This window comes from Balaenoptera borealis (genome assembly GCF_965194805.1).
Source record: "Balaenoptera borealis genome assembly, chromosome: 9".
NCBI classification, from domain to species: domain Eukaryota; kingdom Metazoa; phylum Chordata; class Mammalia; order Artiodactyla; family Balaenopteridae; genus Balaenoptera; species Balaenoptera borealis.
The window spans coordinates 118,714,846-118,730,151 of NC_138873.1; the positions used below are offsets into that span (position 1 = coordinate 118,714,846).

The 15,306-nt window shown below is 42.7% G+C and overlaps 1 protein-coding gene across 4 annotated transcripts; it reads left to right on the plus strand.

Moving 5' to 3' along the window:
• Positions 1–3,017: 3,017 nt before the first annotated feature.
• TPBG (trophoblast glycoprotein) lies at positions 3,018–15,217 on the plus strand. 4 transcript variants are annotated; one of them, XR_014248610.1, is made up of 2 exons: positions 3,018–11,835; positions 12,925–13,059. XR_014248610.1 is itself a non-coding variant. In XM_082405860.1 (2 exons), exons 1-2 carry the CDS (start codon positions 11,872–11,874, stop codon positions 14,514–14,516), a joined length of 1,932 nt encoding a protein of 643 aa, XP_082261986.1. In that variant the 5' UTR covers positions 11,855–11,871; the 3' UTR covers positions 14,517–15,217. The 4 variants fall into 4 exon arrangements, 3 of the variants coding, with proteins under 3 accessions (XP_082261986.1, XP_082261987.1, XP_082261988.1); XM_082405860.1 differs by lacking the exon at positions 3,018–11,835 and adding an exon at positions 11,855–12,211 and having other exon boundaries at positions 12,925–15,217; XM_082405861.1 differs by lacking the exon at positions 3,018–11,835 and adding an exon at positions 11,855–12,190 and having other exon boundaries at positions 12,925–15,217.
• The last annotated feature ends 89 nt before the right edge of the window (positions 15,218–15,306 follow it).

The window sequence follows — 15,306 nt, forward strand, 5'->3', positions numbered from 1 at the left end:
ATTACAATCCCTTTAAATTTCTTGAGGATTGTTTTATAGCCTAGCATATAGTCTATCCTGAGCATATACTCAGACAAATGTGTATTCGGCTGTTGTTGGGTGGAATATTCTAAATATGTCTGTTAGATCTATTTTGCATATAATGCTTAAGTTTTCCATTTCCTTTTTTGATACTCTACTTAGATGTTCTATCCATTATGGGGGGGTATTGAACTCTTCAACTATTTTTGTCAAACTGTCTATTTTTCCTTTCAATTCTGTTTGTTTTGCTTCATGTATTTCAGAGCTTTGATGCTATGGGCATATATGTTTATAATTATTATAACATTCTGATGGTTTGACACTTTTATTATAAAATGCCCTCTTTATCTCTAGTACCATTTTCTTTTCATTTTAAAGTGTATTGTATTTGATATTATTATAGTTATTCCAGCTTTCCTTGGTTGCTGATTGTATGATATACCTTTTTCCATTCTTTTACCTTCAGTCCATTTGTATCTTTGAATCTAAAGTGTTTCTCCTGTAGACAGTATATAGTTGGATCATGTTTGTTATCCAGTTTGACAATTTCTGCCTTGTGACTGGATTATTTAACCCATTTGCACTTAATATTATTATTGATATAACTGTATATATGTCTGCCATTTAAATTTTTGTTTTCTATTGTCTAATGTCTTTTCTGTTTCTGTTCTCCCTACTGCTCTATTTTGAATTAAGGGAATATTTTCTAGAGTAATATTTTAATTACTTTTTCACTATTTTTAAACTTATTTTGTTAGTGATTGCTCTAGGGCTTACTATATACATATCATCAAAATCTATTGATACTTCAGATTTATACAAACTTAATTAATGTGATATAGAAACATTAACTTCTATGCAATGCTATTCTCTTTCCCCTTTCCCACTATCATTGTTATACATGATACATGTATATATGTTACTAAACCACCAATAGTACTAGATTGTATAATTTTATGTGTATTAAACCTTACTGTTTACTGTTTTTGGTTCTCTAGGTATGTTCCAAGGATTCAAGTTACCATCAGGGGTCATTTCCTTAGCTCAACACAGCTTTGCTCCCATCTACCTTCTTGCTGCTGTTATTGCCAGATATATTACATTTCTATATCTTCTGGCCCAACAGTACAATTATATATATATATATAGTATTTTATACAATTGTGTTTTATATCAGTTAAGAAATAAGAAGAAACATTCATTTATACTATCTTTTATCGCTAAAATGAATTATTTTATTAATTGAATAAATTAAGTTTAAAATAAATTAAATGTTACAGACTGAATGACTGTGTGGCTCCCCCCCACCCACCCCCAATTCCTAATTCATATGCTGAAGCCCTAAAGCCCAATGTGATAGTATTAGAAGGTGAGGCCTTTGGGAGGTGATTAGGTTTAGATGGAGTCATTAGGGTGAGGCTCCCGTGAGGTTAGAGCTCTTATAAGAAGAGGAAGGAACACCAGAGATTCCTCTCTCTGCCGCACACAAGGAAGCGGTCCTGTGAGCATACAGCAGGGATGGTGGCTGCTGACAGGCCAAGACGAGAGGCCTCAGAATGTAACCTAGCCTGCCAACACCTAGATCTTGGACTTCCCAGACTCCAGAACTGTGAGAAAAAACATTTACATTGTTTAAGTCGCCCCGTTTATGGCATTTTGCTATGGCAGCCTGAGGTAAGCCATTAAGTGAACAATTAAATTCAAGTAGGAGTAGTTTTTTTTTTTTTTTTAATTTATTTATTTATGGCCGTGTTGGGTCTTCGTTTCTGTGTGAGGGCTTTCTCTGGTTGCGGCGAGCGGGGCCCACTCTTCATCGTGGTGTGCGGGCCTCTCGCTATCGCGGCCTCTCTTGTTGCGGAGCACGGGCTCCAGACGCGCAGGCTCAGTAGTTGTGGCTCACGGGCCTAGTTGCTCCACGGCATGTGGGATCTTCCCAGACCAGGGCTCGAACCCGTGTCCCCTGCATTGGAAGGCGGATTCTCAACCACTGTGCCACCAGGGAAGCCCAAGTAGGAATAGTTTTTGAAGCCATCTCTAAGATTTGTTCTGACCTCAGGAGGGCTCTTCTTAGCTCTGTCTTTCAATGACTCCCCGGTCAACTGGCTGGACTATGGTTCTGCTTGTTGTTTTTAATTATAGGAGCTTTTTTTTTTTTTTTTTGGCATGCGCCCTTAATTTAATAAGTTAAGTGTTAGTTTCTTTAAGATATATAAATCAATTGAGAAAATTTTTTAAAAAACCCATTAGAACTAAATGGGCAAAAGATATGAACAGATGGATTTAAAAAGGAAATATGAATGGTTTTTAAACATATGAAAAGATTGTCAACCTCATTTATAAATAAAAAATACAAATTAGAGCTATGCAAAAATTATATTTTCATGTGAAAGATTGGCAAAGATAAAAAAAATGATAACATAGTCCCAACGTTGCTGATGGGAATATACATTGTTACAATAATCTCCAAACAGTGTTTCACAATACCTATCAAAATTATAAAAGCCCATATTTTTTAACCATGAACTTCACTTCTAAGGATTTATCCTAGAGCTATACTGGCATATGTGAAAGATGACATGTGTACTCAGTCATTGCTGCATTGCTTGTAATAGCAAAAAGCTGAAAATCTCTTAATAGGGGTTGTTGAAATAAATCGTGGTATATCAGTTTGTGGTAGATTGCACCAGGAGCTCCACTTCTTCAGCCCATCCTCTGTACAAGCCCCTTGCCATTTTACTTTGCAGCACTCACTCACTGTGCACCTGAGGGGTCTAATTCCTTATTCCTTGGCTTTAGCATGTGATTTGCTTTGGCTGACAGAGTAGTGACAGATGTGATGCCAGCTGTATCTTAAAAGGGATTTACATGGATTAAGCTTGCTTGCTCTCATGCTTCTACTGCCTTGGCTGTTCCACTGGTCTTGGGAGGAAGGTAATAGCCATTTGGAGCAGAACTGTCTTCAGACAAGGTGTTTCAGTCAAGCCCAACCCAGAATAGAGCCCACCAATCAAATCAATTTGCAGAAGCGTGAGCCAGCCCAGATTAGCAGAGTTTGCCAACCAAGCCCAACCCAAATGATCCAATCCTCAGCCAACCTACAGATGCATAAGCTATGCTTATGAAGAATTGTTTTAAGCCACTGAGTTTGGAGGTGGTTAATTACACAGCAATAGGTAGCTAATAAACAGTCTAGTGAATACCATCTGCCCATTATTACCCTAAGAATGAAGAATCTCTGAGTCTCATTGTTCAATTAAACATAGTGCAGAACAATGTGCAGTGTTCAATTATTTGTGAAAAGGAATTTGCATACACATGCGTAAGATCTAACTGTAAAGATACACACAGAAACCTGATAAAAGTCGGTTGTCTGTGGAGAGGTTAACTGGATAGCCGAGGGATAGGATTGGAAAGAGATTTCCCCTTGTATTACCTTCCTGCCACTTTTGAAGTTTCAACTGTTTAAATGCATTATACATTTCAAAAAAGAAATTAAATTATTTTTAAAAACTGAGGCTATTCATAGAGCTCCAAATTCTTCTAGCATCTAATAGAGCAGAAAAAATTCTGAAATCAGTTAAATTTTTCTTCCCTCGCCCAGTGCCAATTTTGCTTCGATAATTGTAGGATTCTTTACTATTTCCTTAAATCAGGAGTTTCAGTGATGTTTGTCTAGGTGTAGAACTCTAATTTATTATTTCTTCATAGCTAGAATATATATGTAAAGAACTCTTAACACTCAATTGTAAGAAGATAAATGGCTCAATAAAAATGGACAAATGAATTGATCAGACACTTCATGAAAGAAGATACACAGGTAGCAAATATACACATTAAAAGGTGCTCAACATCATTGCGACAATTAAAAGCAAAATTAGATACCACTACACATGTTTTAGAACATCTAAAATTAAAAAAATCTAACAATATCAAGTGTTGGAAGGATGTGGAACAACTGGAGCTCTTCTTCACTGAGGGGAGGATTGTAAAATGGTATAACCACTTTGGAAACTAGTTTGGCATTCCTGAAAAAGTTAAAAATGAATCTACCATATGACCTATCCATTCCACCTCTTGATATTTACCCAAGAGAAATGAAAGCATATGCCCAAAGACTTGAATGTGAATGTTTATCGCAGCTTCATACGTGATAGCCCCAAACTGGAAAAAGTCCAAATGTCCATCAATAGGTAAAGGGATAAACAAATTGTCCTATATCTATATCATAGAATACTACTTAGTAAAGAAATGAAAATCAACTATTGATAGTCATAACAACATGTATAAATCCCAAATTAATTATGCTGAGTGAAAAGAAGCCAGATAAAAAAGAGCACATACTGTATTATTCCATTTATATAAAATTCTAGAAAATTCAAACTAATCTATAGTGACAGAAATCAAATTAATGGTTGCCTGGGCATGGGTTGGGGTGAGGGTGACATGTGGATAGAGAGATTATAAAAGGTCATGAGAAAACTTTTGAGGGTGATGAATATGTTAACTTTCTTGAATGATGGTTTCAAGAATGTATGTATATGTCAAAACCTATCAATTTGTTCACTTTAATTATATACAAAAGAAAACTGAAAAAGAAACCAAATATTAGGATTTGTAAAGCTGAGTAGTAGACACAAGCTTTTGTTATACAATCCTCTGCTGTTATGTGTTTTTTATATTTAATAACAAAATATTTTAATTCAATTAAAAAAGAAAACTAGATTTCCCACACTTGAGTTAATTGATTTAATAAACAGATGGAAACAATAAGTTTCCATGAAAACAAGGCTTTTGTCTGTTTAATTCATCATTGCATCCTCAGTTCTCAGGACAGTGCCTAGAAGCACATATGCCCTCCAAAGTTATTTAATCTAACAAATAATGAATAAACTCAATTTATTCATAACTACTGATTATTTTCTTATTTTAAGGAAGATTTCCAATTCCTTAGAGTAAAGCTTCGAAGTTTTGGAACAATTTTAATGATTGCCTGTACTGTGGAGGGTGCCAAGAGAATAGGAAACCTTCAGCATATATATAATTGCTTGTATTCAGGCAGCTTGCAACACCAAAGCCCTACTGCTTGTTGACGGGTGGAACCCTGATTATTGAACACTTACTGGTCAGTGGCTGTGCCATACTAGTTGTAAACTATTTTGAATATCACGTCTTTGCAAATGTCATCACACCAATATTTTGTGGGTTCAAGTACCTCCTGATGTCACACATTCCTCCAGCAGGCTTTTGTTCAAGTTCAGTAATAGGTATCCTCTGACATGCCCTTTGCACCCAACTCCTTTATTCTACCATTTTAAATGAATTAAAATATTTTGTTATTAAATATAGAAAACACATACTCAACACCCACCCACTGTTCAGGCCATATGATTTGATGCTGGCTTGATTTTGTCTCTCTAGTTAAACTCTTTAACTTCATTCTTTTTTTCACTGCCAAGGTAATGTGATAAAATTCTATTCCAAAATACACAATATTTTTAGCCTTCTCTTCCTGGACTTTTATATGGGGAGCTAAACCAAATCTGATAAATATTCACTTATTGGCTTTGAATATTTCAAGCAGTGCTAGCAGGCAACTTATTGACCTATGTGCTTTAGCTCACTGGATAAGACTTGTAAAATAGATTAGAGACACCTGGGTCATATATCTGAGTTTTGGCCCAAGTCTATCTGCTGAACCTCTGCCATGGACATGCAATAGACTGCCTGTCAATGTGCCAGGATTAGAAAATTTTTAAGGAAAATTTCTGGCTTTGGAGGTGGCTCTGTTTGGAAGACAAAGTGAATTCCATACAAAAAAGCTACATTAGTAAACATTTATTGAACTGTATTAAATTTAATTGAAATTAATTAAATTTGGATGGTAGCTACAACTGCAACTGCTCCCATTGCTTGGCTGAATTCCAGTTTTGGTTTAGAACCCAGTTTGGGCAAGGACTAGAGAAATGGAAAATCTTCAATGTCAACTTCAAAGTTGAATTAATTTACATTAGAAAAAGAGTATTAGGTAACACTGCTGATTTAAATATTTATCACAATTTCTTTTAAAAAGACAATAATTTCAACCAAATAAGCCAGGTCTTCTTCAAGCAAATAAATTCACTGTTCTATCCTTTACTCCAGGTATTTTTCAGCTTCCTTACAGTCAAATTTGACTCTTCAATCTAGGGTTATTAGGATTTCTCTTGGGCATCATTTAAAATAGAGAAACTATCTATTATATTACATGTTTTAGAATTATAAATGCCTGTATTCTCGCCTCCATATTGAATAAATTACCAAGATTTATAGATTCTACCTCTTAAGTATCTATACAGGTTACTTTCAAACTTTTTAAAACAAGTATTTTATAAAGCCCCTTTATATAAAGCATATCTTCACACCAATTTTAAAATATATATTATACTAACTATAAGAGGGAAATAAGAGGAGCATAATTAAATGTTAACTAACATGTAGTATAACATATAAATAACTATACTAGACGATCTAATGAAGTGGTAATTTACTTCCACCTACTTATAAACAGGCTAGGATTTAAGAGAAATTAGACTAAGATTCAAATGAATAGTGAAAAGATAATAGTTTGCCTTTACATTAGACATTTTGAAATAAGAATTACTGTAAATACAATAAATACAAATGCACACTAATACAGTTGGGTTGTATTAGTGTCTCAAATAGCATGAGTGGCATAGCTGTCAGAGATAAAATTTTGGTAGAGTCCCAAACAAAACAATAATTTTTCTTCAATGAACATGGTAGCTGCATTCCTGGAAAATTCAGTGTATATTAAAACCGTTTTTTAAAAAAATTAATTTATTTATTTTTGGCTGTGTTGGGTCTTCGTTTCTGTGCAAGGGCTTTCTCTAGTTGCGGCAAGCGGGGGCCACTCTTCATCGCGGTGCGCGGGTCTCTCACCGTCGTGGCCTCTCTCTCTTGCTGCGGAGCACAGGCTCCAGATGCGCAGGCTCAGCAGTTGCGGCTCACGGGCCCAGTCGCTCCGTGGAATGTGGGATCTTCCCAGACCAGGGCTCGAACCCGTGCCCCCTGCATTAGCAGGCAGACTCTCAACCACTGCGCCACCAGGGAAGCCCATTAAAACCATTTTATAACTATTTGCAATTTAAATGTAGAATGGAGTTGTTTCTAGGCTGAGATGATTATAATCAGGTTTTTCACCTACAAGATTGCCTAGATGGATACTTGAAAGTCATGTGGGAAGCAGCATAATTTTTCATTGTATGATATTGTCTCTCTAATTGCAGGATAGCTAACATCCCTGTCCTGTACACACTAAAGGCCAGTAGCTCTCCCCAATGATTGTGGCAACCAGAAAATGCCTCCACAAATATCCAAAATGCCCACTAGGGGCCGTGTCACCCTGTTGAGAACCACTGGTCTATATAATCTGTTCCTGCCTTGTCAATCTTTTAACACTGCTTTAGTTTAGTTCTCCAACATGCATCACTTGGATCTCCCAATTTCTCTCCCTGCCCTCAGTCTCTCTGCCTATAACCTACCCTTCAAACAGATTGCAGAGGTGATCTTTGTAAAATGCACATCTGATCACGTCGTTCCTCTGCTAAATATCTTCGCAGGCTCCCCAGCTCTATAGGATGAAATCAAACTTTTTCCAATAGAGGGCAGTAATCTGATCCCACCGTGTTTCAAATCTGGCCTTGTACCACTCTCTCCAATGCAGTGCTGTGCTCTTCCCCACGTAGTCTCTAGAACTGAACAAGTTCTCTAAGTCTTTTCACCAATTTGCCAATCTTTTGTCTAGCAAGTTCCTACTAATACTTCAAAATGCAGTTCAGGCATTACTTCCCCCATGAAGTCTTCTCCAGTCTCCCCACTCCACCACGACCCTTGCAGTCACCATATGTTTTGTAACTGTTAGGTAGTGTGCCTTCACCACTAGACTGTGAGTTATCTGAAGACAGGGATTTTTATCCTATTTACCTCTGTACCCCAAGAACATCAAATAGCTGGAGGGCATACAGTAACGACTTAAAAAGTTAAATACACTTAAAGCTGAATAATCCTGTAATGTTCACTATTTGGAAAGTTCTGCAGATTGTTATATAATTGTTTTATTTATGTTTCAAGGTTTTCTCATCCTTGAAGAATCACATATTTACATCCAGTTTAATCTTTCCAATTTTACAGCCTTTTAGCTTGTTCTTTCTTTAGTATTTATTTAATTTCTGATAAATCCTGAAATGTCTTTGCTATATTTTTCTTTTACTAGCTCCAACCCCCATTGTACTGACTCATGAAACAAATATGTCCTTTTCAACCCATTCCCTAGTTAATATTTTACTTAATTTAGTTTATATATCTCAGACAAGAAGCTTATTTCTTTCTCAAATGATTTGAAATCAGCACATGAGAAGAGTTTTCTTTTTAATCGTTAACAATTAAAATATATTTTTCCCCCCAAATTGACTGTCAAGTTGATTGTTCTGGTTTTAAGGGCTGGTTCACGGTTTTACGACATGTGTGTTTGACATTCACCAATGTTTGATTTTGTTTTAGAAATTTTTTGGATTTGAGAGTGTTCACCTTTATCAACTCCTTTGCTAATTTAAGGCAGAGACCAAAATTAACTAGTCTTAAATAACCTTGATGTTTGTCCATGCTGCACCACATGGTTTCTCTCTTCTAGTTACTATGAGGGTAGCCATAATCACCCATCATTTAAAAAAAATACATTATTCCTTGCCTTCCCAGGATTTAGCAGCAATATTTCAAAAATTTACTAATGACTTTCCTTTGGGTCATTAGAAGAAAAACGGTTCCTGCAGAAACAATGTGCTAAATAAATAATAGTGCAGAGACATTTTCCTGGAGGCTACAAAATGACCTATGAAATACACTAGATTGGTTCTTCTCCATTAGGACATTCAGATCCTTCTTATTTTATTTTGGAATGGAAGAATAAATGGGGGAAAATGTGCTCTGAAATTCTCTGTTCTGCTTTAGAGCATGTAAATAGCATCATGCACAAAAAAATTTTCAAGCTGTCAGGACTAAAGCAAGTATGATAATTCCGGATAATTAGATGCTGAAGACAATCAAAATAGAACTGATCCTAGTAAGCTTTTCTCACTTGAAGGAAACTTCTTTAAAAAGTAGTTACTGATCTTAATGTCTTTCAATAGGGCAGTTTAAAAATGTGGCAAAACAATCCACAGTACGGAATATTTTGCAGTCTATAAAATAAAGAAGAAAGCATACCTATATGTATGGACACAGAATGATATATGGTTGTTTTAAAACTAAAAAAAAAATCATGAATAATACATATACTATGATCCCATTCATATAAAAAATAGCAAAAACAGAAGTAAAATATATGCAAAGAGAGAGATTGGAAAGATACACATACTAAACTGCATTCAATGTTCTGCATTGAAAGCTCTTGTTTCTGTGTTTCTTCCACCAGGTTATGAATTCCTTTGTCACCAGACCAAATACAGGATGCCCAGTTAAATTAGAATTTCAGGTAAAGAACAAAATTTTTTAGTGTAAGTACATCCCAAATATTGCATGGGACATATTCATACTAAAAAATCATTCATCGTGTATCTGAAATTCAAGTTTAGCTGAGTATCCTGTATTTTTGTTTGCTAAATCTGGCAACTCTACTTGAAGGAGACCTTGGACTATTCATCCTTGGATTCCTATCACTAACACAGTTACAGGGATATGGTGGGTGCACAATAAATGGCAAGAGGGCGAGTAATTAAGAAGAATACAAAAATAACAGGCAATTTTGCCTGTTATCTCAATTCTCATGGAAATGCCATAACGTTTTATTAGTGGTCCTATTTTACAGATTAAGAAACAGAGGTATACAGAAGCCACACAATGCGTAAGTGGTGGAGCTAAAAATGACCCCAAATTTCTGAGTCCTGATTCAGCAGCCATAACCAACTGCCAGCTGCAGGCAAGTAGAAGAAAATCAGGAGAAAGAGAACCAGGGGAGAGGCTTTGGTTGTGCCTAAGTGATACAGAGTAGGACTTTGCACAAACTCCTCAATTTTGCCTAGAGGCGGAATGTGAGATATTTAAGAAAAGCAGACAAATCTGGGCCTGGTCCCTACCTCCACCACACATTATAACAAGTTACATAATTTATTCCTGCCTCAGTTTTTCTCCTCTTTAAAACTGCAGTGAGAGAACCTACCTGAGTACTGATGCGAAGAACAAAACAGATAATTTCTGTAAAGTGATCAGCACAGGGCTTGGCAAGTAAAAGACACGGTCAATGCTAGCTATTCTCAGTTCAGAGCCCCAGTTTTTTCATTTGTAAAACAGAATAACAACACGAATTAGAAGACAATAGTACTAATGGTATCTATACTGCCGAGTTGACTCTAAGATCGGATGAGAATATATCTTTCTAAATTCTAAAGTGCTTCTCACTCTCCTTAACAGAGCAGAACCAGAATTAATATCATGCCAGAGCATTACTACAGTTTTTTTCCCATGAGTAATTACTTTTGTTTAAAAATTATCAAAGAACTGATTCTTTTCGGTGTACAAAGTTCTATGAATTTTGACACATGTATAGATTTATGTAACCACCACCACCATCAGGATACAGAACATCACTACAGCTTTTCAGATTCTTTTGTCAAAGTGTTTCACATGCGTGTTAAAAAACACTTTTAAAAACAAGAAAAAGAGATTTAGATAAACGTGCTGAAGACACAAGTGAACGAAACTGGCTTTTTGCACAAACCGTTGCAGTCTCCAACCCCTCCAGGTCTTGTCTGGGTCATTTTGGCTATTGGCTCTGCAGACTATCTCTTCCCACAAAAGTAATAAGGAATCAACTTGAGAGTTGGGGCCTTTTGTCACACTAAAGGCACACGTCACAGGCACAAACTTCGGCATTCTTTATTCGATCCTTTTCAGATTACCAGATCTTAATTTCCCCAACTGTTTTCTCTAATTGCCATTTTCTTTCTAAAATGAACAAGCCTTGAATAACCAGCACCTTCTCATCCTTTCAGGGAAGTTATCTGATCGGGAGAAAGGAGATACAGAGTCACTGAGAGAGCAAGGATTGAGCTTGCAGGACCCCAAACCTCTCCGATGTAACAAATCCCCCCCTATACTCAGTCGTTCAGAGTCTCCTTTCCCGACTTCAGCCTCTGGGTTCCCTGCCTACCTGGCGCCTCCTGGGGCGTTACACATTGGTACCAAACTTCTGCTCTCCCCAGGCGGCCTCCCTCCCACTCCCACCCCATGAGCTCTCCCATCTTAAGTGACTTGCACTGACACATCGCTGCTACATCTGGTGAGCGGGGCGGGTCCGCTTTCCGGGTGACTCACGTCCTCTCTGTATGCCTTTTGTTTCTAGGACGCTTTGGCGGCCGTTTTCTTCCTTCTGCTTTTAATTTGGGGATAGGGAAAAGCTCATGAATCAAGAGTGAATCTCTTCTCCACCAATCTTTCCCCCCTTCTTCTTAAAGTTAGCTCTCTCCCTTCACAAGTTCCGTAACTATCCGGAGAAGTGCGGGGGCCGGACAGGTAGGGACGCGTTAATCACACCTAAATCTGAAGTTGGCAGTCTAACGTTATCACTTTGGTGGGAAGACTGCGAAACTCCCTTGCGGGCTGCTGGGCGTTTTACCGCTGCCGCTGTGCATTTTCAGCTCCCTTCTTGACGCTGCTGCTTCGCGTTGCTCTGTCACGCCTAAATCTACCCGGTTACTGCCTTAAGTGCCCGAATCAGGACGAATTCCACGAGACTCACCAGCGGTTTTGTTCCTGTCCAAGGTAAGTCCAGTATGCAAAACGAGGAACCACCAAAGGATGTCGGGGAAGGGGGAGAAGAAGGGATTCCCTCACCTTTTCCGGCGCATTCCTCGTCAGTTTCCACCAGGAGGAGGTGCGCAGCGCAGACACCCCCCCCCCTCCCGCCTCCTTTATTCAATCCCCCCACCGAGGTCTGCCGAGGCTGGCCCCGCGGCCGGAGCAGCCCCTCCGGCAGGCCTGCCCTCCCCCGCCCCCCGGATTGGTTTTTCCCAGCTGCGGAGGTTGGGCCTGGGGCTGGGGTGCCAGGAGAGTCGGCGCGCAGCTCGGACCCGAGAAGTCCCCGCGACTCTGGTGGGACCGGGAGTTGTCTCGGGAGGTGGCGGGCGGGCGCGCGGAGGTGAGCGGTGGGGAGCGGGCGGAGGCGGCGGCTCCGGGGCCCCTCCCCACCCTCGGGCAGGAGAGGAGCGCAGGTCCGGGTTCCGCCGTCGCTTTGTTCGCGGCCTCTCCCCTCCCTTTTGGAGAGGACTGGAACGCCCTCGGATCCGAGGGGCTGGCGGGGGCGCCGGCTGGGGGGCGCCAGCTATCCGCTCCTCCACTTAATCCGAGAGGGTTCTGAGAGATCAAAATACTCCTGTAACGGGAAACTTCCCTCTCATCCTCACCTGGACCGGGAGGAGAAGTCCGGGCGGGGGGCGGAGACCCCGGAAGGCAGGTCGTCTGCGGAGACGGTGGGGGGAAGGAGCTGGGAGAGTGAGAAGTTTGGCCGGGAGGCGCTGGGGATTAAGCGAGAAGTTCGATGCGGGGGAGGGGGGGGGGGACGAGTCGGATCGGGAAAGGCGGAGGGCGGGAGCTGGAAGGGTATATATAGCAGGGGCCGCAGTAGAAGGCAGACTTCGCGCTCCGGCATCTCGGGTCGCGCGCCCCTCTCCCGGGTACGGATCTGCGTGTACGGATCTGCGTGGCGCGCTGGGGGCGGCGAGGCTCGGACGGGCTTAAAGGAGGGAGGTCTCGGGTACCGAGTGGGGACGACTTGGCTGGCAGAGGCCGGTTCCTGCACTCGGGGAGCTGCGGGCGCCGCTGCCCCTCACGCTTCTCTCCCGCTTGTCCCAGGTCGCGCCGCGGATCCTGCGCGAGGCGCCAACAAAAGAGGCGAGGAGGTGCCCCCCGGGGGCGGCCGCTGGAAGCGGAGCGCGGAGCTGAGCGTCCCGACCCGCCGTGCGTACTTTCTGGAGGGAAGGGGCGGGGGGCTCGGCCCCGGGAGGGGGACGCCCGGTGGCGAGGGGCTTAGCCAAGTTCCGGCGGCAGCGGCGGCCCTCCTCAGCTTCCACAAGAGGAAAGTTTTCTCCGGACGCTTCCGGCCGGCCCGCGCCCTCCGGGCCCAACCCCCCGAACCTTCGGAGCGGGCAGCGTCCCAGCCCAGCTCCGGGGAGACCCGAGCCGCGATGCCTGGGGGGTGCTCCCGGGGCCCCGCCGCCGGGGACGGGAGGCTGCGGCTGGCACGGCTGGCGCTGGTCCTCCTGGGCTGGGTCTCGTCGTCCTCCCTCCCCTCCTCCGCGTCCTCCTCCACCTCCTCGGCGCTCCCGGTCTCCGCGGCGTCCGCCCAGCCCCAGCTGCCGGGCCGATGCCCGCCGGCGTGCGAGTGCTCCGAGGCGGCGCGCACCGTCAAGTGCGTGAACCGCAACCTGACCGAGGTGCCCGCGGACCTGCCCCCCTACGTGCGCAACCTCTTCCTCACCGGCAATCAGCTGGCCGTGCTCCCCGCCGGGGCCTTCGCCCGCCGGCCGCCGCTGGCCGAGCTGGCCGCGCTCAACCTCAGCGGCAGCCACCTGGAGGAGGTGCGCGCCGGCGCCTTCGAGCATCTGCCCAGCCTGCGCCAGCTCGACCTCAGCCACAACCCGCTGGCCGACCTCAGCCCCTTCGCCTTCTCGGGCGGCAACGCCAGCGTCGCGGCCCCCAGCCCCTTGGTGGAACTGCTCCTGAACCGCATCGTGCCCCCTGCGGCCGAGCGGCAGAACCGGAGCTTTGAGGGTACGGTGGCAGCGGCCCTGCGAGCGGGCCACGCGCTGCGCGGGCTCCGCCGCCTGGAGCTGGTCAGCAACCACCTCCTCTACCTGCCCCGCGACGTCCTGGCCCAGCTGCCCGGCCTCAGGCACCTGGACCTGCGCAACAACTCGCTGGTGAGCCTGACCTACGTCTCCTTCCGCAACCTGACACACCTCGAAAGCCTCCACCTGGAGAACAACGCCCTCAAGGTCCTGCACAACGGCACCCTGGCAGAGCTGCAGAGCCTGCCCCACGTCAGGGTCTTCCTGGACGACAATCCCTGGGTCTGTGACTGCCACATGGCGGACATGGTGGCCTGGCTCAAGGAGACAGAGGTAGTGCAGGGCAAAGCCAGGCTCACCTGTGCATTCCCGGAAAAAATGAGGAATCGGGTCCTCTTGGAACTCGACAGCTCCGACCTGGAATGTGACCCTATCCTTCCTCCATCCCTGCAGACGTCTTACGTCTTCCTGGGTATTGTTTTAGCCCTGATAGGCGCCATCTTCCTACTGGTTTTGTATCTGAACCGCAAAGGGATAAAAAAGTGGATGCATAACATCAGAGATGCCTGCAGGGATCACATGGAAGGGTATCATTACAGATACGAAATCAATGCGGACCCCAGGTTGACAAACCTCAGTTCTAATTCGGATGTCTGAGAACCACGCGAGGACAGAACGACGACAACTATGCATGAGACGTAGACTTCAGCTTTTATCCTGTCCTAGGCTGGCTCCACCTCCACCCTCCACTGTAGCCGCCACTGACCTTGACTGAAAGCAGTGAAGGGAATTTGCTCCCTTCTTACGTAAAGTTTCTTGGTGTGTTCTGCTACTGTAAGACAATGCACAACTGTGCTTAGTGTTTTATCCTCTTCCTTTTCTGGGAAATCAACACGTCTAGAGGGGTGTTTTCAAGTTTCAGCATGAACATGGCCTCTTGGCTGTCTGTTTCTCTTAGTACAGTTCAAGGTTATCAAGTGTACTCCCACAGATAGCATTCAACAAAAGCTGCCTCAACTTTTTTGAGAAAAAGACGTATTTCATAAATATCAGTTTTATTCTCATGTACCAAAATCGTGGAGAGAATGATTGCATTCCATAAACTGCCCGCAGACCTTAGCAAGCTCTTCAAAGTAAACTCCATAGCACACAGGAGCGCCTGCATCCGAGAGCATGCTTACATTTTCCTGTTCTGCATATTACAAAAAATAACTTGCAACTTCACATAACTTCTTTGACAAGTTACTTTTTTGATTGCAGTTTATATGAAACTGTGCTGAAGTTTTTTTATAAACTGCATCCGAGATCCAGCAAACTAAATTGTTCAAAAAAAAATTCAATAAAGATTCTTAAAAGAATTACAGTTGTGTTCAAGTTTCCTATTTGAAAAAAAGATTAGGGGCAGTGATATTAAAGGGTCTTGGTTCTGATGATAATTAAGGTATTA

What these genes read in the sequence shown, in the direction of transcription:
- TPBG (XM_082405860.1), top strand. Translation starts at nt 11,872, where the DNA reads ATGTCGGGGAAGGGGGAGAAGAAGGGATTCCCTCACCTTTTCCGGCGC. An exon ending in TGGCGGGCGGGCGCGCGGAG is followed by an intron (nt 12,212 to 12,924) that starts GTGAGCGGTGGG and finishes CGCTTGTCCCAG; the next exon opens with GTCGCGCCGCGGATCCTGCG.